This window comes from Schistosoma mansoni, chromosome 3, assembly GCF_000237925.1.
Source record: "Schistosoma mansoni strain Puerto Rico chromosome 3, complete genome".
Classification (NCBI taxonomy): Eukaryota; Metazoa; Platyhelminthes; class Trematoda; order Strigeidida; family Schistosomatidae; genus Schistosoma; species Schistosoma mansoni.
The window spans coordinates 22,958,402-22,983,278 of record NC_031497.1 but is presented as its reverse complement, the minus strand read 5'-3'; the positions used below and the strand labels follow the sequence as shown (position 1 = coordinate 22,983,278).

At 36.7% G+C, this 24,877-nt stretch overlaps 1 protein-coding gene across 1 annotated transcript; it reads right to left on the bottom strand.

Annotated features, from left to right (window-relative positions):
- Positions 1-8,726: 8,726 nt before the first annotated feature.
- On the bottom strand, positions 8,727-16,170 carry Smp_136730 (subfamily A1A unassigned peptidase (A01 family)). The gene is made up of 7 exons (XM_018799690.1): positions 16,086-16,170; positions 15,352-15,508; positions 14,995-15,237; positions 14,748-14,950; positions 13,413-13,535; positions 11,817-12,057; positions 8,727-9,110 (listed from the first exon to the last, which is right to left on the bottom strand). Exons 1-7 carry the CDS (start codon positions 16,148-16,150, stop codon positions 8,937-8,939), a joined length of 1,206 nt encoding a protein of 401 aa, XP_018651454.1. The 5' UTR covers positions 16,151-16,170; the 3' UTR covers positions 8,727-8,936.
- Positions 16,171-24,877: the final 8,707 nt, after the last annotated feature.

Here is a 24,877-nt window from a genome sequence, read left to right as displayed (position 1 = left end):
TTTGTGTAATCCAGAAATTTTATCACAAAACTCTTGGCTCAGAGTGATAACTGTAACCTCTGAAACTTCCTTAGTATCAAAGTTACCACAAGTAACCGGAGTTTGACGATGCCTTAACCAGTAACACTTTTATAATCGATGTATGCCAACCCAGTCGAATCAGAAGCGAAGGGGTTCGAAGTCATATCTGAAAGTTTATCACTGTCTTGTGAAGCGTTTGGTCTAAGCTGGCTAACAGTTGTAAGGTATGTGTAACAAGATGCACCCATTAGTGATCTGGTGTGGATGCGTGACCGCGCGCCTTTGGATAGATCAGTTCATTAAAACTAATGCGGTTAGCGTCAAATGCCGAAGACTTACGGGACTATTTGTTTTGGGGATTTATTAGCCGATACAGCTCACTCCCCTCCAAGTGCGGTAGTGATAACCCCAAGACATGGCCAGCAACAAGTCTAAACCCAACAAGTTTGTCGTTGGTAAACACTTTCCTGATAGTTCGCTATGTTCAGCAGCATCTGCCCATCCTTCCCTAATATTAAAGACCATGTGACACAACGAAAAAGCTGTACAATGAAAATTTCCATCCATCGTATTTCTCGTCAGTTTTTAATCTTTTCCAACCGTTTTGGAAAACAAAAAAGAAATTGTAGAAGCTTGTCAAAATGCACTCCTACGTACATAAAAACACGAAATTTAAGGAAAAAAGCCGATATATATGCGTAAAGATAGCATGCGATAGCGTAGAAAGAAGACGTTTTTGCACAACGATGTTTTGAATTTCTCTAAGAATACAAAAATCCATACAAATACATAAGCATATTTTTAAAAAATGTTTGTTTTTTGACTCGGCAACACAAACAGACAAGATAGAACAGAATGTTTTTCAGTGTCCTGTGTATTGTAGTTGTAAGGCTTGTGTCGATCGAGTTTGCAGGGGGAAAATCAATATTATTAGGGTCTCCTTCTAAAAACACATCTTTAAGACGATCAATGCTGATATTACCGCTAGTTACGTTTTTATCAGTGATATAATATTTAGATTTGCGATGGACTTTGGAAGGTCCTTCGTATGCCGCTTCGAGAAGTCATCGTAATGGTTCGCAACTTACAAAACCGGGCCTACTATGTCGTAAGGCAGGTTGAACGAAAACATTGATTGCCTGCGGTCGAGGTTTAACTGAACGCGTAACGTTCATAAGTCTTCTCGTGAGAGAGTCCAAGAGGGGTCCTGGAAGTCGGAGTGTCGTCTGGTACACGAGTTGAGCTGCAATATGTTCAATGTCAACTTTCACTGTATTGCGATTTCCGAGTAACACGATGGAAGACCATCAGTTCACTGTGAAATGTGTGCATCTGAGAGTGAAGCTCTTAGCTGTCGGTAAAATCATTCTGCCAACCCGTTTGCGTGTGGGTGGTAGGCAATCGTTCGGAATCGCATTATTCCCAATGATGCAGTCGGACAACGGTAAAGTCCAGATTCGAAATGGCGCCCATGGTCTGCAGTGATAGTTGAAGGATAGCCGAGATTCGCAACCCATCATTTGATAACGTGGCGGGCCACTGTTTCAGTAGCAATGTCCTTGATGGGTAATGCTTCTGGTCATAATTTGAAACGGTCTTCACACATTAAGAGGTGACAATGTAAATGTGAATTTCGTAGGGTCCTACCAAATCCAGTAAGCATGGTCGAAGCGAGCATCGGGAGTTGTGTAACGGCTTACGGGACATTTTTGTGTTTGATCACCTTAGATTTTTGTCAGCCTACACAAGAGCGTGCCCACTCCCTCACATCTTTATTTACATCAGAACAGGAAATCGTTCTGCTATGAGCTTGATGGTTGCACGAACACCTGAGTGAGAAAATTTGTGCAACGTATTGAAGATGTTGCGCCAGTAATCTTTTGGCGCTATCCAGCTGACGAGCACTGAATGGGACAAAGAGCGTATCCTGGATTCCACTGCCAGCCACCACCCATCTTTGCTTACAGCCGTCAGGTATTGTATACCCATTTTGGTGAGACACCTCCGATATCCAAGTCGGATGCGTTTATTACGATGCTGGTCGGCTCTGTGATGTCCTGGTGTGTAAGCGATGTCGCTTGTGTGATACGTTTTTTAACTGTAGAGAATGCCTTTATCACACTGGCGTCCAAATTGATGGACTTCGCATTTCCACGAAATTGGTCGGTCATAGGTCTCAAAAGAGACGAGTGATTCGGTATGAACAGTCGATGAAATCTTACCGAGCCGTTGGACGTGCAGTCACTTGATTGTGGTCAGTTCCGGGTAATTCAGAATGTCCGCCACTTTGCTTTTCAGAGGTCGAATGCTTTGAGCATCAATAGTGTGTCCAAGGAAATCTAAGGGGTTGGTTCCGATTCGACATTTCTGGATGTTTACAGTAGTACCTCGTTTTTGCAGTCGTTCGAAAAAAAGGTCCAGACACTGGAGACGAGATTCTCTGTCTGAACTTGTGACCAAGCAGTCATAAGCATACGCATGTTCGAAGTTGAGACCTCGAAAAACGTCATCAATGAATGTCTGAAAAGTTTATGCGGCGTTTCTCCAGCCGAAAGACGTGCTCAAAACCTCGTGGAGGAGTGATAATTACGGTTTTAGGAATCTCGTCAGCAGTCACGGGAATCTTGTTATATGATTTAACCAAGTTGATTTTCGGAAAAACAGTTGTACCTTTCAAAGTATCTGTCAAATCGTGAATGTGATGTAAGGTTAACTATCAAGTATGGTTTTCGCATTCAAAAGTGTTATAACGTATGAATTTGCCCTCTTAATATATATATACGTCCAATGATATAGGAAATAGGTACGAGCAGTCTTGGGTGCAATCCGGTCCTTCCTATCTGCCTAGCCCAGCCGTTAAGTCCAGAACACAAATACAGCCTCGGCAATATGAATCATTATTTACAAACATACTGAGTTTTTATACAAACCAAAGTAATCAATGAACTGATTATAACTCAAGAATCGTATGATAATAAATCAAAGATCAAAATAAAGCTAATGATAAGAGAAACACGAATATGAATAGTTTAGTTACGTAACAATTGTACAATGGGAAATAGGCATAATGCATTGGTCGATAAATAGACCTTAGAGTTACCATTCATAATTCACCAGGGGATATAACAAAAGGTCGATAGTCACCAGTTGGACGCCGATCGTTGCTGTCTGTTTTAGGGACCATGTACAAAAGAGATGCCCATTGGTTGTTTGATGGCCGAATGATTTCTAAATCTATAATGTTGTGTGATTCTTTTTTAGCTTTTCGAGAGCTAGTCGGCACACTTTTGAGAATCCAGGTGGTTCTGTAGTCCTGATGTGTAGCATTGCTGGTTACACACGGCAAGTTTGGTAGCTTTTGGGACAGTTCAAGTTACCTGTTGAGTATCCGTTAATGGTATGGGTTGTTTATGCGCCGCACAGTGGCTGAGGACAAACTACAGACAAAAAAGAAAGTTACACAAACAGCTAAATTAATATTTTCGTCCGTTTGCGCGTGTCAGTGAGTAGATCGAGGTGTTGTAACAGGTCCATACCAATGATTGACATGAAAGCATCTGCAGAAACGAAAATCCAATGAGTGGGTTTGTGTAAACTCACGTCAAGATAAACATATCGCTTGCCACATGTGGCAATCGGTTTTCCATTCCCTGCTAGTAAGTTGAAAGTTAGTGCATGCAGTCGATAATTATAATTTGCTAGAAGAACGATAACTTCTGCGCCAGTGTCGATGGGATAGAAATTTTTCTTCATCACATCAGTGATGCATAACAGAGGGCTAGCTTCACCGGTTACGGCTACCATTAACGTGTTCACGTTGGGAAGTTTTCCGAAAGATTTTTCGTGTATGACGGTTTTGAGCTTATGAAACAGCGGGGTTTTCTGCGATTTCGAGATTTTCCATACTTATTGTAGTACTAAAACCAATCAAGGATATCTGTTTCTCGTCATTTAGGAGCAGGTGGCTTTCTTGAAGTAGCCCTTCGAGGAGTTCGAAGGCGTCTACGGTCATGACGAATACTAAGATAACATGTTTAGACATCACAGAGGTCTGTGACGTCATTTCGTGTCGTTTGAAACTTTTTCTTCGACAGAGTAAACCCCGGCGTTGGGAGTTCTGTTGATCCCCAGAATCTGGTCGGCAGATGCAAATAAGTGTTACGTACATGAGTATCAAACAGAGTAACTCCAACAAAATGGAAACAAATATCGGTCTTCAGGGATTCGAGTAACTGTCTCTAGCAGAGAGCCATTGTCAAAAATCATCAACCGGACTGCTCTGTCATCTTGAGTTTAGTCAACCACGACCTTACTGTCGATTGCCCAGCACCATGCAACACTTAAACTAAATAGTAAAGGTAAGTCTTAACAACGGCCTAGTTAAAGAAGACTAAGAAATATAAAACATGGTTACATTAGCACTGAGTAAAAGTTCAAATGCAAGAGGAGGTGGAAGAACAAATAGATAACAATATTGTAACGGCCGAAATGCCAATATTTGGTTTGAACGCAGAACCAATGAACCAAAATTTATTCGATTATACCAGACTGTGTTCTTCTTTATGGCGCACAAAACGTTTCCTAGTGGTTTGTACTAAATTATATCAAAAGACAAACTCTGTGTCCAATTTAAACGGTTTTAATTTAATAAAGAGAACAAATTATATCAGGAACACAAAATACCTCAAAAAGTACAGTCTGTGCTTTACACTCAAGAGTTTCGCTAACACAAACTAATGTGCTAAACAACAAAAGGAATAGTTAATAAACAACAGTTTTTAGTGGCCCGAGATCTGACTCCAGTTAGATCGTATGAATGTTATCGGAATATACATGTCGCCAATCCTCGTATGTAATCATCGACTTAACTCGCGTTAGTGTAAAACAAAATTAAGTAAGCCAAATCCGAGAATGGATTCTTGAATGCGTGTATTTTTACACTCACTGATTTAAACAGACAATCAGAGGAATGAAGTGAAGAGAAGAGAGCGGAGGGAAATGACATGCAGTGGAGATGGCGTGTGAGCCAACTCGATTTAATCAAGCGTTGATCAGTATTTGTAGTCCGTGAAAATAAGTTACAGACATGTGATGAATAGGATAAGAAGTGTACACACACATACGCTCATATAAAAAGTCAGGGTTGATGAGTTAATAATTAACAAGGTCAAAACGTGACCCAAGAAGAATGGATAAATTGGCCTGTCTAGAAGCTAGAATAAGTTATGTGGGCTTAACATAGTAACAGATATCACAAGTTCGGTACCCGAGAACCAACAAAAATACTCCCAACAAGATGGGATGTGATGTCGATCTGCAAGGATTCCGACAACCTTTCCAAGCAGGCAGTCAAAGGTTAACAGTTATACATTGTGACTCGTCGTGACCTTGAGTTTAGTCAAGCACGAACCTATTGTCAGTGGTCCGGGAACATGCAACAGTAGAATTAGGTAATAAAAGATGCATCTTTAACCAGGATCAAATAACAAAAGCCTCGACAAGGAAAACTAAAGAACATGAAGTGTGGTTAACAAGAGACTTGAATATATGTTAAAATACAAGATAAATAGAGAAGCAAGTAAATAACAATACTGTCCAGTGAAGTTCCGTGGAGGGATTTTGTAATAATTAGAAGTATTTGAATTAATATAGTAACTAGGAATTTTCGAAGTAATGCAATTTACAGCAAGTAGAACTAGATGAGCATGAATGAACTTATTGTATTTGAAATTCGAAATCAGACAGTCACGAAGTACAAAGGAATCATTAGTTCATACAAACACCACATATTTTCAGCGTGGTCTTTCTGTTGCAAATACTGTCCAGTGAAACATTTTGAGTGGATTTGTAGCTCGTTCCTTCTATTATGTGCATTATGGATGTCGATCTACTGAAGTTAAACGTGAACGGTGCGACTATTCAATTTACATAACTTTGCGGTGTGATCATTGTCTAATCTGACCTATCCGAAAGTGGTGGCTATGTTATTCTGCTACAGTAGCACAGTTCGAGAAGGAATAAAATCATATCACGTAAACGTCTTATTTAAATATAAAGAGAATAGAAATGTGCAAGAGTCAAATTGCTGATGCAAGAGCCAGTTCAATAATGTGTATTAGTCATTGTGGCTCAGGTATTTTTTACATTAATGGAACCCATTAGAGACGAGGCATCTGCAGTTACATTGTTTACAACATAAACTACAGGATACTGCGATGTATAATGCGGTTACCATATCTCTCTAAGTACTTATCGGATGATAAATAGGGAAAAAACGTTAGGGCCATGAGATTGCGGAATCCGTTGAGATGTTGACAATGGTAAATGAAATAGTACTCTGATGGACGTTCCTTCCTCAATGTGTCGTTTTTATGTCTATTCTACTATGGTTGGAAGAAATTTTCTGACCTCATAACTTGTTTTGAATTCACATCATACGACAAATATCTCACCTGTATTACGCTGTAGAACATCAACGTTGATGTTCTATGTCGAAATGATTGGGGGCCTACTAGAGTTAGACGAGAATGGTGACGAAACAACTAACGCTGAAGTCACACCTCGCGACCGGCCCTCACGTGGTTTGAACCATCGACCAAAGGATCATGGACGCTATGGAGACTGTACAACACAAAGGACGTTATTACAAGAATATATTAGTTAAGGTACAACCACGGAAGTACAGAAGTGAAAGAACAACCACTGCCGCGTGGGCCAGTCCATGGCATATAATTGATTGATGCGCGTTGACTATCCTTGACCTTGACAGGGATCGATGATCTGTTCGATATTCAGTAGCATTTCACCGACCCTACAATACTCCCCCACCAGATTCACTGGCCGTTTGAATCGATACCAAACATGTTGGGAGTAGTAGCGTGACCCTACAAAGCTTTGCGTTGGCTAGGAAATCTTGCTACTGTTATGTCCTCACAGAACAGATTCAATTTTGCCATGCAAATTATGGACTTGAATATAAAAAGAGTAGAGAGGAAAATGATATGTACGACTAACTGCCCTACTTGCCACGTACACATTCAGTCAATCTGAGTTAGCCATGCGTGACTGTGAAGATATTCTGTAAACAGTTATCTAACGTAGAAAGCCTTTGGACTGATTGACGATTTCATCATGGGTCAGTGATATTTCACTAGCCCTACATTTATATTGCAACATATTAGATAGTTCTCACTGTTAGCTATTTCGCTACTCTTAAACTGCTTCAACTAGCTAACTTGATGTAACTCTAAATCTTCACATACTGCTTCAATGTCATAATTATTTTAGCTGAGTATTTTCAATTTTATTAGGAACAGCTTTATAACTTCATCAAGTTAACTCTATGTGAATGCCTATATGGTCGATTATTTGAACATTGTGTGGAAAAAGGACAGTTAGTGGCAAATGGCCGTCATTTCTGTGTAAGTTTTCCAAACTCCAGACTCTTTTCGATCATATTTAGTCCAGAGTTTTCCACAATGACCTCTACCTTCTTTTCGGGCGGCAAGGTACCTTGATCGCCAACACTAACACGTTAGGACTTTTGCACTGTATGCTCCAGCGTGAAGAACTATTGTGATGAACCCCTGAATTTAAGCCATAACCATTTAATACTAAACAAAGACGAAACCAGATACACTGGTAAACCAGCTATTATCTACGTGTAAACATTAATGTAAAACAGTAATCAGATTCATGTTTGTAAGCTAGGAACCCTACTCGAATATTTGGGGAGAAGTATGTATAATTTATTCGAATTCGCAAACCGACCACTTAACTTCGGATACCTGAGTCACTAAGACTCCGTTACATCTTATTTGTGCCAAAATACAGGTATTCTTAAAACTTTATTGTGATAGTGTGTATAGTGATGACTACTTCGTATTTTGTTATGTATCTCACCCCAATTGCAATATACTGTATATTCAGATGACTTCTTTGTGTTCTGTCTTCAGTTCTGGCTCAGCTGTGACTGTTAGAGTACGAACTGATTAGCTCTGTGAACTACTATTCCGCACATTAAGTTATATTCCCTTAATTCTTAAAGTATAAGAACTCCTGCAATTGAAGAACTCAAAACAACTGTCAAACAATACCAAAGTCTGAATTTTTAATACGAACGTCAAGACAGTCCTGATGTACGGAGCTGAGACGTGGAGAATCACTACAACAATCATTAAAAAAGTACAGGTATTTAGGAACAATTGTCTACACATGATACTCAGTGTCCGTTGACCGGATAGCATCAGCAACAACTTACTATGGCAGAGATCAAACCAGGCTCCAGCTGGGTAGGAAATTAGGAAAAGACGTTGGAAGTGGATAATACATACACTACGGAAATCACCAAACTGCATCATGAGTCAAGCGCTTACCTGGAAGCCTGAAGAGACATGACTTAATATTTCTATCAAAGTACCCATTCTGTTATACAACACTGAATAGATACCTTTTTGTTGATGTCCGTGAATGAGGGAGTAGACCATTCCGATTACTTCAGTGTATTATTGTACTATCAATAATATTTTGTATAGTTTTTTTTATTTTAACGACTACAACACTTTAGATATTTCATCATATGACTGTTCAACATAAAATACGGTTATCTAGGACTGATGAGGAGTTTGATGTAAACTAGTAAACATTTATATTTGCTCACTTCGGTAGTCTTAACTGCTACCGCTTATTAGTAAACAGAAATTTTTCAGTATGGTGTTTTGTTTATTTATACAACTGAGAAAACGAAAAAGCAAGCAACAATGCAGTATAAGTAAAAAAGAAATGGAAAGCTCAGTCACTTATAATAAAAAGACGTTCTTTATCGTTTCATATATTGTTAACTAGATAATTCAGTTCAGAAATACAAAATAAACTGGAAAGAGAATTATTGACTGTTACACAAATATTATTTTTGTTCATAAGGACTTAACATTTGCTGCGACATCAGCAATTCCTACTCGCCGTTGGCCAAAATCAAATACTGTATAAACTTTTCTTAAAAATACATCCCCAAATATCCATAACGGGCCACTTGGGAAGTCAGTACCAATGAAGCAAGTCCTGCAAATTCGTGAACCATTTGAAACTTTCTAGTAATAATAAAACATAATAATAAAATACTGTTATTTGTATTCAAGACATTTATATGGATTGATTTTATGATTGAGCTTATAGTAATTTCTATTTACCGGTTGTGTAGTCCATAACAGACAGTTAAATAACTTTGCCCGACCGTTGCTGCTACCTTGATGTGGTGGTCGGGCTTGCCTATCGTGATGAACCAATCGAGCTATACTGGCTGGAAAAATCGTTCCTCAAGGTCCTACCATGCCAGGCAGGTCGGTTGAAGAGCGGTAAGACTAAAAGCAGCAAACCCAAGGTCCGAAGGCGAAGTCATACTGCTGACTGTACAGAGGTGTGACGGCAGTAAGGTGTTTCCTTCAGACAACCAGCATAATAGCGATGCTGCCTTCCCACAAGGAGGGGTGGGGTTAGAAAAGGTCGACCCTAAAAATGTACATCTCGCCTTATTCCACGGATATCCGTCTCCGGCGGTAAGGTCCCAACAAGTACGGAGATAACACAAAACGGTCGTGTGTGACTGACATCAAGCAGTTTTCCCTTGGGCACTGCGGTCACGCTCTCAGGTTATTAAGACCACTTCTAAACCAATTTCCTTTTCAGGTATCTCTAGAAGAACCCTTCCACGGTGTGGGCAACCGGGACGTGATAACTGCCCTCATACCTCTAACAGCACTCAAGACCACTGATTGACTGAAATAACTTAAACATTTATAAATACTTTTTGATCAATTTTTAAATTTTCAGTTGTTAGCTACCGAACTGAAAATTTTTTTATAGCTTCTGTAAAGTAAACACCTCTACTCATATAACAAAAGCCACAAATATTTTAGTAGATGTCATGCCCTCTTTGTGTTTGTTAAGTTGACATTGATTATCTATGAGTTAATCAATATCTGGTGATTGAATGATTCCATTTCAAACTTAGTTTTCACTCAGAGGATCTTCTTAATTAGAAAAACTTCAAAGATAAGCGACTGAATGATTATCATTTATCTAAAAAGTATAGTTTTCGTAAACTAGGAAAAAACTCGATGGAGCTTCCCAATGAACCACTGTTGATATGAGCTGTTACACAATGCATATATGAACTACAAGAGTAAGAAATTTTCAAGTGTTTACACTGATAGATGAAAGTAAGTATAAAGTTGTAGATTCGTGATGTTCGCCTTATCTGTATAAATTGAGTTTATCGCAATGAATTTCTTCAAATCAAGACCTGTATTTGTGAACGGAGTAGAACCTTAGAAGGTTGGCAGAAAGCATACAATTAAACAGGCATAACTTTCAACCAATAGTAAATATTAAATTCATCCATATAATTTTAGACGTCCAAATGTCAAATAACTTAGTGAGCGACATATGATATAAAGCCAAGATAGGAGTAATTTTTTATAAGATATATCAAACATAAATGTTGAAATGGATAAACATACTTGGAGATCGTAGAGATTACAGTTTTACTAATAGGAATGCTTCAAAGATAGAGGAAAACTTGCATAATCCAGTGATAACTTCTCTGACTAGAGTTGTTGGTGACTTGGATCAGAATCTCTAGTTGAGTATCGGTTTCATTGAGGTTTGTAAAGACCTTATAGAGTTTAAGATCATGAGTCAGTTGAAGCTAGACCACCATGGAAAACCTGGAAGCACTGGACGGCCGTTTCGTCTTATTATGGGACTCCTCAGCAGTGCGCATCCACGATTCCTCCTCGTGAGATTCGAACACAGGACCTATCAGTCTCGCGAGCGAGCGCTTAACCTCAAGACCACTGAGCCAGCTAGCCTCCAACAATGTTAATGTTTAACTTCAACCAATTCACGAAATTGAGTAACCATTCACCAGTGTCTTTAGTGAGTTACTAAAATCTCCACAAAACCCCCTTCTGATAATTGTTTGATTATCCAAATTACAGTAAAATTCAAAATAATTTTTTCAGCATATATGTAATTAACTTTCCTCTAGTCGAAATGGAATTGTTTAACTGTTTGTTCATGCTGAATAAAGTCAAAGTCATATGCACCATATCCCACAAATGAAATTACTGAAAAAACTTTGGATCATTGTTCAGTCTTGTGTTCTACCACTAGTTTTCTAAGCAGAAAAAAACTATCTTACATGTTTTAAATGCAATACACTACTTAATTGCCTCATCATCTATAAAACTTGACTAATAAGTAAAGTAACTACTACCTATCGAAATAATTAGTATACAACTTTTGATTCAGTCAGTCAGTCAGCTGCAACGTAGCACCAGGCACATATATGCATCGGTCCAAGTTGCCATACCTCGTTAGTACAATAAGATCAACACCGGATTCATAGAAGTAGTTAATTTAGTGGTGGTGATATATAAAATATAGGTTGTATATAAGGATATAGTATAGGAAGGAAGAAAGTTATGAAGCAATTCTAATCTCATGGTTTAAGGGAAGATAAAGAGTGTATACACCTACACCATTGTGATTGATTCTGAGCCATGTCACCTAGAGTCTCCAACCATTGGTTACGATAGTCACATAGACCCCACCAAGTAGTCTACATCTGCCAACTTTTGATTATTATAAACAATAGTAATCTATGCAAAACGTGGGTTGTTATTAAATTGAAATAATCTTTAAGAGTTACATCTGAACTATCTGTTACATGGATTATAATTGTTAACCAACTTCAAAACAATTATATACAATTATTACATGTACTATTTTCTCACCTCAACAATATAATCATCTGCTTTCAATTGAATAGATTTACCATTAATTTTTATTTCGATTATTGGTAACTTTTGAATTTTATTACAATCCACAATATATTCATTATTAGACATTTGTATACTTCCAAGATATTTATTGATGTTATTAATTTTTTCAGTTGGACCTGATATTAAAGCTGTACCTGTATCGATTAATGCGGTACTTCCACTTGGACAAAATATTTCACCATTGATTGATATACTTTCAATATTTTCAAGATGAAGTGCAAAAAAAACTCAACAATTAATAAAAGATTTCCATGATTAATAGATTTCATTACAAACTGACATCAATTATAATGCCAAAATATCATTTAGGTACATGGATGAGTGAATTTCGCGCCAAAACTCAAGACTCACTATCGTAAATCTGATTAGTTCGTATATAAACTATAGTCTCCCCCCAGAAAGGCATCTTGGTTGTTTTAATTTTCATTGGTCTACCTAGTCAATCTTTTGAGCAAAAATGTTCTTTATGACTGACTAGGGCTTATTGTCAAGAGTATATTATAGGAACGAGCTTAAAATAACTGTCATAAATTATCAGTTAATTCTTAATCAATCAGAAAACAGTCTTTGTAGATGAATGTTTTTTGGTACAGAAAATGATAGCATTACAAACTGTACATACATTTGGCATATTTGATGATTTATAATCTTCTACAGGTTACCCTGCTGATAAATCGCAAACATTCGTTCTTATGGACATAGATTATCTGTCTCGCAAATGATTACCAAGACCCAAATAGATTTTTATGAGTCCCCATATTGTCATTGATTAGGGTTAAAGATTTAAGGTAAAGATTAGGGATTTAGGGTTAGTGTTTTTATCACAAACTGACATCAATCATAATGCAGAAGTCATAAGTGCTCTGTAGCCTTATGTGTTTTGCCCAAGAATGAAAGAAGAGCTGTATAATCCGTTTGTTCATAAACTTTAGTGCCAACAGGTTAAGATATGTTTCAGGACTAGGGGGTTAGGGCTAGGATTTAGGGAAAGTGTTGGTTGGCTTGTTATATGCAATCTGTAGAAAGCAAATCGAGCATTGATATTTTTAATATTATCATTTTTACTTTAGGGGGTGAAAAATAATTTTCCGCAACCTTTTAAAAAGTTTTGAGCAGCATACACATATATTCCTACCGTTCGTTATGCGTGATATTTGAATTTCAATCAAAAAACCTGAGAGTCACCTTAATCCTGATTTTCTTGCCCCTATAATATACCTTTACTAGACTTCAAAATGAATAAACAATTGTATGTATACTCAATGTTGAAGAGACTACAACTAGGGAAACTTTATCAAGTAGTCAAGTCGTATTTAAATATAACTATATATATACTTTTCAGTAGCAGTCATAAAACATATAGCGCTCCAGTAACCATATCTTTATCGTACTTAGATTTTGTTGTATTCAGTAAAAAGGGTACTTGAGGTGCTGCTTAATAAACTCACTGTGATTTTGTATCCTAGATTAGGAATTTCTCCGAATGAGTTTGCTTATTTGAAAAGACATATTTACGAGGTGGAATTATTCTTTAAAGAAATCACTTACCCATCTATGTTAATCATCCAATATTCTTCACTTACAACGTCCGAATAAGTTAAATTGCCAGTATAATATCTATCATCAATGCCTCCAAACATTATTTCTCCACTAGTTGTTTTATCTTCATTACTGATTGGTGCAATTAAAATCAACAAACATGAAATCAATCATGTAAGGTACATTGAACAATAAGTTCTTTGACGAAAAACTGTAGTATAGCCATAAATAATCTGTACATATTGATGCATTCATATATGAAATATACTGTTTGAATAAATTGAACATTGACAAGTACGAAGCACATTATTAAAAAAACATGATTATAATCAGAAGGGGCTTCGTGGAGATTTCAGTATTTTTCTCAGTTGAAATTATGAGTCAATTGAAGCTAGACCACCATGGAAAACCTGGAAACACTGGACGGCCGTTTCGTCCTATTATGGGACTCCTCAGAAGTGCGCATCCACGACCTCGCTTCACAAGATTTGAACCCAGGACCTACCAGTCTCGCGCCAGAGCACTTAACCGATAGACCACTGAGCTGGCCGGTATCCAACGGCGTTAATGTCTAACTTCAACCAATCTACGAAGTTTGAGCAACCGTTCACCAATTGTCTTCAGTGAGGTGTTATCTCACAACAGACGTGGTTGAACTCCACTGGCCACTGCTTCTCACTAGAACTCCAGGACAAGTATCTTGAAGTCAGTCAGTTGCCGGCTCAGTAGTCTATCGGTTAAGTGCTCTGGCGCGAGACTGGTAGGTCCTGGGTTCGAATCTTGTGAGGTGGGATCGTGGATGCGCACATCTGAGGAGTCTCACAATAGGACGAAACGGCCGTCCAGTGATTCCAGGTTTTCCATGGTGGTCTAGCTTCAATTGACTCATGATTTCAACTATGGAAAATACGGTTATTTAGAACGAAAAATTAGTGTAAATACAAACAAATTCTCTATATCATTTAGTTGAATGAAAATATGTATTCTAGATTTTACTTCAGTATATCCATCATATACTAATTCAGCTCATGTTAAAACAATAATCATTTAAAATTTCGAACCAAATAAACAATTGTAAGCAAAAATGGATAGTGACTAACAGTGGAATCCAGGACGCGCGTTTCGTCCTATTTGGGACTCGTCAGCTGGATGTACCTGCATCTCAGAGTTGATGTTCACTCTGGGACTCGAATTAAGGCTATATCAAGGCAATACGTACAATATTTACATATTCAAATTAGAGACTGACCAATTGCAGTCCTAAACATCAATGGGAAGATTCAAATAAACAATACTAAATGAATTCAAATATACAAATTATTTTTGGATGATCATTAAACTTACAGATTTAGGTAAACTGCAAATAAAGGTTTATCAACTAAATTCTGTTCAATCATATTCATAAATATAGGTGTTGGATTAGAATTTTGTGAGGTTTGTTGAAATCCCATACCCATAATTCCATCAAAATGAAAATTTACAAATACTTTACCAGGTTGATTAATTACTTCACCAAATGTTTGATCTACAATATTCAATGAGCCTATCTAGATGATTATTTTTATACAATAAGTAGTATATACATACTTACATGAACACAATCTGAGCTTAAAAATCCTGATGCTGTTCCAGTACCATATTGAACATAAAATAATGCACCATTCGGTTTATAAGTTAAAGATTTTGAACTATCATATTTATGATGTAATTGACAGGCTAAATTACTAGGATCACACTTTTTAGATGGGATCCATAAATATGGTGATCCTGTATCGAATATCACATGAAATATTTGAGGTGGTGTCCCAATAGAAATCTCTCCATAATATTCAATCTAAAAATTTGATTGTAATGAATCATATATTAGAAAGGTAAAGGCCAAAGAGGGAGAAAAGGAAATAGAGATCTGAAAAAGTTATTCTATGTTGATCTTTAATTATGAACTTACATTTTGGTAATTTTCTAAATATTCAATATCTATTCCATTTTTTGATGATGTCAATCTTTGTAACCATTTATTTATGAATTGTTTAACTGATAAATTCCATTGATAATTTAATGGATAATAAGATAAGTTTAAATGATGTGATGAATATAATCGAATCCTGGCAGAATAAAGCAGAAATATCATTAAATTATTTATTTATTTAAACACATAAATATTGGTCCAAATGGGCACCAGATATATGTGCGCCAGAAAAATCTCATTTGATTTGTGTGAGGGCTGTGATATTGTCCAGGTGCCCAAACTGAAGCAGGTGGTTTTCTGAAGGGGCTGCACCGCAAGCCTTTGACCTAAAGGTCTGATCCACAAGGCAGTGGAGCATCGTGAGGAGATGCAGTCCCGTGGTAGCCAGTGACCAACGATTGATTCATACGACATTTGTACCCTCAGGATAATGGAGTCCATGTGCACCATTGGTTTGGAATCAGGGTTTTTCAACTCCACTAGGTGAACTTTCCATATCTACCAACCTGGTTAAAGCACTGGACATTCGCTTTTCGTCCTCACAATCTCGTAAACAACACTATGACCACGAGAATGCAGTGAGTAGGACTTCCCTGACATAGGCTATATACGTGTGACCATGTGAGAGTATTTCGAGAGGGAGGGTGGCCCCTCTCCACTCTCGACCGTACCAGGGCCTTTGGGGGCATAATATAAATTATGATAACACTAACCTTGTAATGGATTCACTGTGAACAAAGAAAGGTAGCAACAAAATAAAAACTTTAAATAAAATCATTTGACACTCATTTAATGATTATAGGGTTATTTACATTTAAATTCTTAAATATAAATACCGTATGAAATTATAAAAAAACTAAATTCATAGGTTATTCTTATGATACGATTTATCAACATAATAATGATAATAGAGCAATGCAATATTGAAATTTTTTTGATCTTTGTCCCCCCCCCGTTTTTTTGTATTTCATTTTGTAATTATTATTACTTTTAATGTACTTTTTAAGAAGAATGAAGATTTTAATTAATCTACAAATTATGGATCACGTAGTGTAAATAAATTAGTGATTTAAAGCTTATTTGAACAAATGCCATAACAATATTCTATTCAAAACTTATAACACTTAAGGTTAGTTACGTATATAGTCATTGATAACAAAGTTGAAGAGGAATGGTGAGATTGAGCAACCCTATCTAACCCCACTGTTTAAAAGGCACAGTGAAGAGAGGTGGTTGTATGCTATCACTCTGCTTGAGATGTTTGTATATATGGGTTTTAAGATGTTAATAAACTTCTTCAGACACGCCCTTCTTCAATAGACAATCCTAGAGAACAGTCCTGCCCAACGAATAGAAGGTAGCCCTGATGTCAAGAAACACTACGATTGTTGACCTATGATAATTATGATAGTGTTCTAATATTTGGCGGAGGGTGAAGATATGAATAATGAAAGATTATAATCGAAGTCGATTTATCAAGATTCAATGTGACTACTAGTCTAAGTGAATAGATCATGTTTTTTGGCACCCAATGGCAAGGCATACTTCCAGTCTTGAGAGTAATGATACTCACTGATGCATTAAAGACCGCATCACCCAGTTCACGGCATCAGACGTTCATACTGAGTCATTCGGCAAGGGGAAATGACATTTTGTAGGATGGGAGAGTTCCAAACAGAACGAAACCTAAACACAGGATTTGTTCTAGCCTAACGACTTGGACTTTATTTTTCCATTTCTCTTGCCTAGAATAATTTTAAAAATCTATCTTCTATATGATGAAGAAAGAGCTGCATATGATGACATGTCCATTTTATTATTCCTTAAAATTATTAATACTACATGAAGACATATTGATTAGCAAAACTGATCTCAAAATCGGTATTAAAAATGCTAAAATATGCGCCTAGTAATTAGTTGATCAAACCTAGAAAGCAGATTCGGATCAATTTGTTTGAGAAAATTTCTTTCTATGAATTTTCACCTTTAATCTACTAACTTGAAACCAATTACTTTATTTATAAACAATGTCTAACTTTAGATGGATAGTGGCTAGCAGTGGAATCCAGGAAGCGCGTTTCGTCCTATTTGAGACTTGTTAGTTGGATGTACCTGTATCTCAGAGTTGATGTTCACCCTGGGACTCGAACCCAGCAGTTTTTAAGCAGGCCAAATTTTATACAGAATATTTTAAAGAATGCACTGACATTGAAGGGATTCAAGCGGTTAGTTACTTGATTACGTCAAATCGCTGCGTAGAAGTTTTGATTCATTCAAAATTTAAATTTATTTAGAAGCAAACGGTTTCGAATAGTGTCGATTTATGGTGAGAAAAATAGACAAATATTCTGCTGTTGATCGGTGATACGATTGAAAAAAGTAACTTTCATTAAAAAATAATCATCAAGGTAGATTTTAATTTATATAGGACCGCGACTGATCAATCTCTTTTTATATATGTAAATCCTGAGCATATCGTATCCATATTGCCAGTACGTAACAAGCATTTGAGGTAGAGATCTGGACTCAGTAGATAATTGGATTACGCCATAGCATTTTGAGTGAAAGGGACCAGGTCTGAGTGTTAGAGTAAATATCAAATCTGGGATGAAGGTACATCCAGTTGCCGAATCCCAAATAGAACGAAACATGAGTCCTGGATTCCAGTGATTGTCATCATCCATCTCTGCTTCTAAAGCAAGGCAGATGATCTGGAAGATTGTACAAAAACTGCTCTCCATTACAAATATGTATTAGTAGTTTTTATTAGTTACTTATGAAGTGAGGTTGCCACACCTAAAAACACCCATTAAACAATAATAATGAAATAACAGCAACACTCAGTGTTCCGCACACACTAAAGAAATGAACGAGCAGTAATTCAGATGTTATGTCTAAGTTAAAGAAATAACACAAAATACCATTTATCGGTTTCATTATTGTCAGTTTGTGCCTCGTAAACAGTTTAGACCGTTATTTGGGTTCACATACAACAGTGAAAGTTAAGAATGTCTCCGCTAGTGACAAGTTTAATGAGGTTAGTGCATATTCCAAGTAGTAGGTAGTAGATATCTTACAAAGACAAATCTATTATGACATTCAGTTATGACTTAATGTACCTCATCTAGATATTTGTGAGTGGTTTGATTCATCAAGAGCTTTACTACTGAATTGATGTGAAGTAGTACAGACGATCAGCAAAAAGGGAACGGTTTTGGTGTTATGCTTTCTGAGCTGAAAGGTTTAATCATGGAAGCTACCTAAACAACATCAACGAATACTTCGGCAAAATTAGTCTATTAAAAGTTCACAACAACTGATTAACGACTTGCTCTATTAACATGGATTTGTTAATGTCTATAGTTTTCCTGCAGCTGTCATCTTATCAAATCCTTTTCTTAATTATTAGGTCTGTATTCTGAGTACCTTGACCGACATGTTTCTAAAAAATTTTTCCGGTTTTCCTTCTTTTCCCTATAGTGGTGAGTTCCTATTTGGATGCGCATACATGATTTGATATAAAAAAATATATTTCACCGTTTTATAGCTAACTGGTATTCAGACAGACGAAAAGAATGGTTACGTCGTCCAGTGTAGTGTTTGTTGCGAATGCTTCAATTCATCTTGTTGATGATATTTGCCCTGTCTTATATTGCCAACATATCGTTTGGCTCGAAAAATGTTGATTGCAGAAATCATGTGAGGCATATTCATTCATCAAGACAGTCCTACTGTACGCAGCTGAAACGTGGAGAAATACTAAGTCCATCGTCAAGTAGGTACAAGTATTCATAAACAGTTGTCTACGCAAAATACTCAACATTCACTGGCCGGATACTATCAGCAACAACCTTCTGTGAGAGAGGACAAAGTAGCTTCCAGCTGAAGAGTAAATTAGGAAAAGACGTTGAAAGTGGATGGAACATACATTGAGGAAATCATCAAACTGTATCATGAGGCGAGCGCTAACTCGAAATCCTGAAGATAAACGGAAAAGAGGAAGGCCAAAGAACATACTACATCGGGAATTGGAAGCAGATATGAAAAGGATGAATAACAACTGGAAAGAACTGGAGATGATTGTCCGGGATAGAATTAGATGGAGAATGCTGGTGGGCAGCCTATGATTCTCCATGAGGGGTAACAGGTGTAAGTAAATAATACCCATTTTTAACAGCATTAACAGTCCAGTTGTGATCTTCGAGATCTTTATTTAATTTCGCCATCGTTCAAAGATTAGTTCATCTCTTTGTTGGCTTTCATTTCACCTTTTCTGGGATCGAAGAATGTGTTCCTACAGCTTATTATTATTATTTAAAGACATAAATATTGGTATAAGGAAGCACCAGATAAATATGCGCCATACAAATCTCATTCGATTTGTGTGAGAACTGTGATACTGTCCAGAAGCTCAAACTGAAGCAGGTGGTTTTCTTAGGGGGCCACACCCGGAGCCTTTGACACAAAGGTCTGATCCACAAGGCAGTGGAGCATCGTGAGGAGATGCAGTCCCATGGTAGCCGGTGACCAACGATTGATTCATACGACATTTGTACCCTCAGGATACTGGAGCCCATGTGCGTCATTGGTTTGGAACCAGGGTCTTCCGATTCCCCTAGATGGACTTTCCGTGTACACCGACCCGGTTAAAACGCCGGACATTCGCTTTTCGTCCTCTCAACTTCATAAAAAACAGTAATGCCACGAGAATGCAGTGAGTAGGACTTCCCTGGCAGTGGTTGTATGCACGTGGCCATGTGAGAGCATTTCGAGAGGAGGAGCAGACTCTCCCCACTCTCGGCCGTACCAGGGCATTTGGGGGTGTTCATTGGTTCAAGTTCCTACAGAAATACATAACTAAGCTATCTCTAATTATAGAGCAGGCAAAGACATCTAGCGAACAAATTACCTTATCCTACACGATGACTATCTTGAAAATCCCAACTAATATAAAGCTAGATGTTGCTCGTAAGCCAGAAATATTATGGAAGCCAAATGAAATATAAGTAAAATAATATAATCTCGGCTTTTAAGATTGAAAATTTAACAACAAAAAAAGAACAGACATTACTCTTAAATATATGTCAAAATGATTCGTATGAATTTTTACAGATTCGTAAAATAGTGAATATACGAAAGGTATTGTAGTTTGACAACACTTTACCAGTAACACCTTCTATAATTGAATCCCACCCACCCAGTACAATCAAAAGTCAAAAGCGAGGTTAGGAAATATGTTTGATAGATTATCAACATATCAAGGCTTGACCGATCTAATCTGGCTAGTGATGTCAGATGTTGCGTACGCCGTTCCGTAACGTGATCTGGTACGGATGTGTGACCAAGCGCCGTCAGTTAAATGAGTTCATCCAAACTAACGTGGTCAGCATCCAATGTCGAACACTTACAGAGCTATTGATTTTGGGGATTTATTTACAACTACAATAGCATCATGTGAATTTCCTTAGAATAGAGAATACCTTCATAGTATTAACCATTTTATGTAGATTTGATCAAAATACTTAAATAAAATGTAAATAGTATAAGGATAATCTGGTTAACTTACTTAACTTTCAGCTCATTTATTATTACATTCCTATAAATTGTATAAACATTCTTTATAATAAGATGAATCCATAACTCCTAAACATAATAACAATAATATAAAACTGATGCTCATAACTCTACATCTGAGCTCTTAGTAAATGTTACCGTTGTATAATAATGTTTACGGTGACATTCTACTAAGCGCCAAATGTAAAAATCATTTAAAGTGAAACAAAAAACAGAATTTTACTTATCAATTTATTGATCTAACCATTTATATTTGTTTTGAAATTTTATAGATTATTGATGTCCTATTATGATTGGACATTGTTAACATAACCTTGAAACCAATAGTGTTATTCAATTGAACATTGTTTACGATGACGTAATGATAAACAGAAAAAAAATAATCAATCAATATTAAAATGAGTCATTAATGATTTCCTATTATATGAAATAATTATAGACTAATCATAATAGTAGGTTTGAACCTAAAAGGGGTTGAAATAACTTATACGCCAGGACTAATACAGGCCATCATGCCTCCTGTCCTTTCCAAACTGAAACTGAAACTGATTAAGAAATGATAATCATATCTGTTTATAATCAATAATTCGATAATTATTTATGTGAAAGAAAATTTTACCTTCAGAAGGGGTGTTTTTGTGGAGATCTTTGTAATTTTTTATACTTGAAATCATAAGTCAATTGAAGCTAGACCACCATGGAAAACCTGGAAACACTAGACGACCGTTTCGTCCTACCATGGCACTCCTCAGCAGTGCGTATCCATGATCCCACCTCGCGAGATTCGAACCTAGGACCTATCTGTCTCGTGTGCGAGCGCTTAACCGATAGACCACTTAGCTGGCTGGCATCCAATGGTGTTAATGTCTAACTTCAACCAATCCACGAAATTGAGCGACACATCCACCACTGTCTTCAGTGATCTACTATCTCACAATAGACCCGGTTGAATTCTACTGGTCACTGCTTCTCACTAGAACTCCAGGAGATACCTCTTGAAACCAGTCACTAGTGAGCATATGTTGATTTATATCAGAAGGGGTTTTGTGGATATTATAGTAATTTCAATGGTTGAGATCATGAATTAATTGAAGCTAGAGCACCATGGAAAACCTGGAAACACTGGACGGCCGTTTCGTTCTATTGTAGGACTCCTCAATTATTTTTTTTATCCTAATTCAAATTAGGATATTAGATGTCAAGGCAAGGTAGTTGATCGTATAATGTAGTGTTAAAAGTAATCATAATTCAACCTTTATCATTGATTCATACAATATACTAACTACTCTGATTTGAAAGACCAGATGATATATGTAGCACACAAATAGTAAGTCAGAATAAAAGCATAGTGAATGAGCCTAGACTTGACTTATGAATTATGTGATTATTCAAATATATTCTTCTATAATTATAATTTATGTAGGATCAGTTGAAGTTACACATTAACACCATCGGATGCCGGCTCAGTGGTCTATCGGTTAAGGACTCTGGTTCGAGACTGGCAGATCCTGTGTTCGAATCTCGCGAGTGCGGGATCGTGGATACACACTGCTGAGGAGTCCCATAAAAGGACAAAATGGCCGTCTAGTGCCTCCAGGTTTTCCATGGTTGTCTAGCTTCAATTGACTTACGCTTTCAACTATGTAAATTTATTGCTAGTTATAGTGGTTTGTGTTTATCAGTTATTAATATTTAGAGTTGAAGTGATCACTATTTGTATACGAACTTCTTGGAAAGATTCCTGAGTCACAAGGTAAACGATAAAACAAAGAAAGACAAATGACATCAATGGGAGATCAAGATATAAATCAGATGCTGGTGATATTGTCCAGAATGACAATGAAAGCTCCGCGATTAATTCACCTAGCTTTTTTTAGGATATTAACTAGTGATGGAAATAGGGAAACACATTTCTTTTTATTACAAAAACTCCTTAAGTGGATATACTTATATCTCAGTATTATGTTTTCTTAGAGACTCAAACTAAAATAAAATCAATTTGGGAATCCAGACAATTTTAAGTCGTTGATAACCCAATACAGACTGGTCAGTACAGTAATGAATATCAACAACGAATAAATATTAACATCTCCGATGAATAATAAATCCCCCAAATATTTCTCAAGCCATTTACCATTGTGATTCAATAGCTTGAATACTAACTAGCTAATAGGCGAATTGATGGATATTAGGCTCAATTTAAAGTATAGAAATCGACAGTGTAGTGATTTCAGCTGTTAAATTTTATAGTTATTACACCTCACAGGGATCAGTGTAATAAGCGAGTTCCCTTAAGCATAGAATTTCTGCTAGTTGCCACTTGTCGTCAACATGTACCTACAATCATTGAAAATTTCGTTGTTCCCTGGTGGATTTGAAACCAAGTCATCTAACTTCATAGTATAAGATGTTATTAATGACTTAATGAGGTCACAAATGACCTCCTGTAGGAATGAGATATTTTCCGATCAACCGAATTCGATCAGAACTAAAACACAAGGGAAAGATGAGGCTAACCACCCGTCAGCAATCAATTCACCCTCTAATTTATTGACATTATTAGCTCAAAGATTTGATATAATTCCTCAAATACAGTCAATTTTTTCTTAAAGTTTTGGATTTCTGGTCACGAACTTTTTTTTGATTCGATTAGGCAGTGACTAATCATATTTTACTATCAGAAAAGCATTTCAATATCCTAGTGTCACCGCTGAAAATCTGGTAAAAAAAAAATAGGGATAAGAAACTCTACCATACTGCACAAGAATTTGGCTATCAGAACTTAGTAGCTAAGTGGATAACGCTATTGCTGATGGCGTCCCGTCAACGGATAATGAGTATCTAGTGTAGATATTTGTTTAGAAATTCCTGTACTTTTCTGATGATGATTGTAGTAGTTCTCTAAGTTTCAACTCCGTATAGTAGGACTGTCTAGGCGTTCGTGTTGAAGATTGTGACTTTGAGATTGTTTGACAGTTGTTTTTAGTTCTACATGTTCTTCAATTGTATGAATGCTGTCCTTGTTTTGCTAATTCGTGACTTCACATCTGCATCAGATCCTCTTCGATGATACTGCTCGGGTACTGAAAAATTTTCCTCAAAAATTGTTTCAGGGCGTCACCATAAAGTTTGGACAACACTTTCAATAATGATTAATAACTTTCCAAGCTACTATTATTATTTGTATTAGTCTCCTTCTGAACAGTTCTACTTTGTTTCTTGATTTAGGATTATTTTAAGCATATAGTTAAAAATATCGTCAAACAGTTGAAATATCGAACACTAAGTTAGTCAGTCAGTCAGTCACAACGTAGAACTTCGTACGTACGTACGTACGTATATCAGTTCGAGTTGCCATACCACATTAGCACAGAGATGCAGTTGTCGATTCAAATCCCATAGTGGTAGAAGTAGTAAAAGTATAAGCATTAATGTGAAAGATAAGGGTTTGAAGATGTTATTCAAGGAGTATAATACAGTGAAATAAATTAGGAAAGAGAAAAAAGTTAGAGACATAAAGAATTCAGAAGATTAGAATTTGGTAGAACACAAAGAGTGGATACACCTTCGCCATTGCAAACGATTTTGAGCTATGTCATTCAAGGTCTCTAACCATCGGTTGCTATCATCTCACGAATCCCAACCAGGTAGTCTACACCTACACTAAACTCTCTAGTGGCTAAATAATTTGATGGGTTTTTAAAAATTTTCTGACAAATCACATATTATAAATCATCATAGTATATATTTCCATTTGGATGTAAAGTTTTCGCAGACAACATCTTTGATCACCATATCTTACGCAATGATTTTTAGTAGTCCATCTACCAAAATATATCATTTTATACATATTCAATGAAACGATTCAGCTAAGAACATAAGTAACTACAAACACTACGTTTTGTATTTTCATAAGTGGTCACTTTGTCAA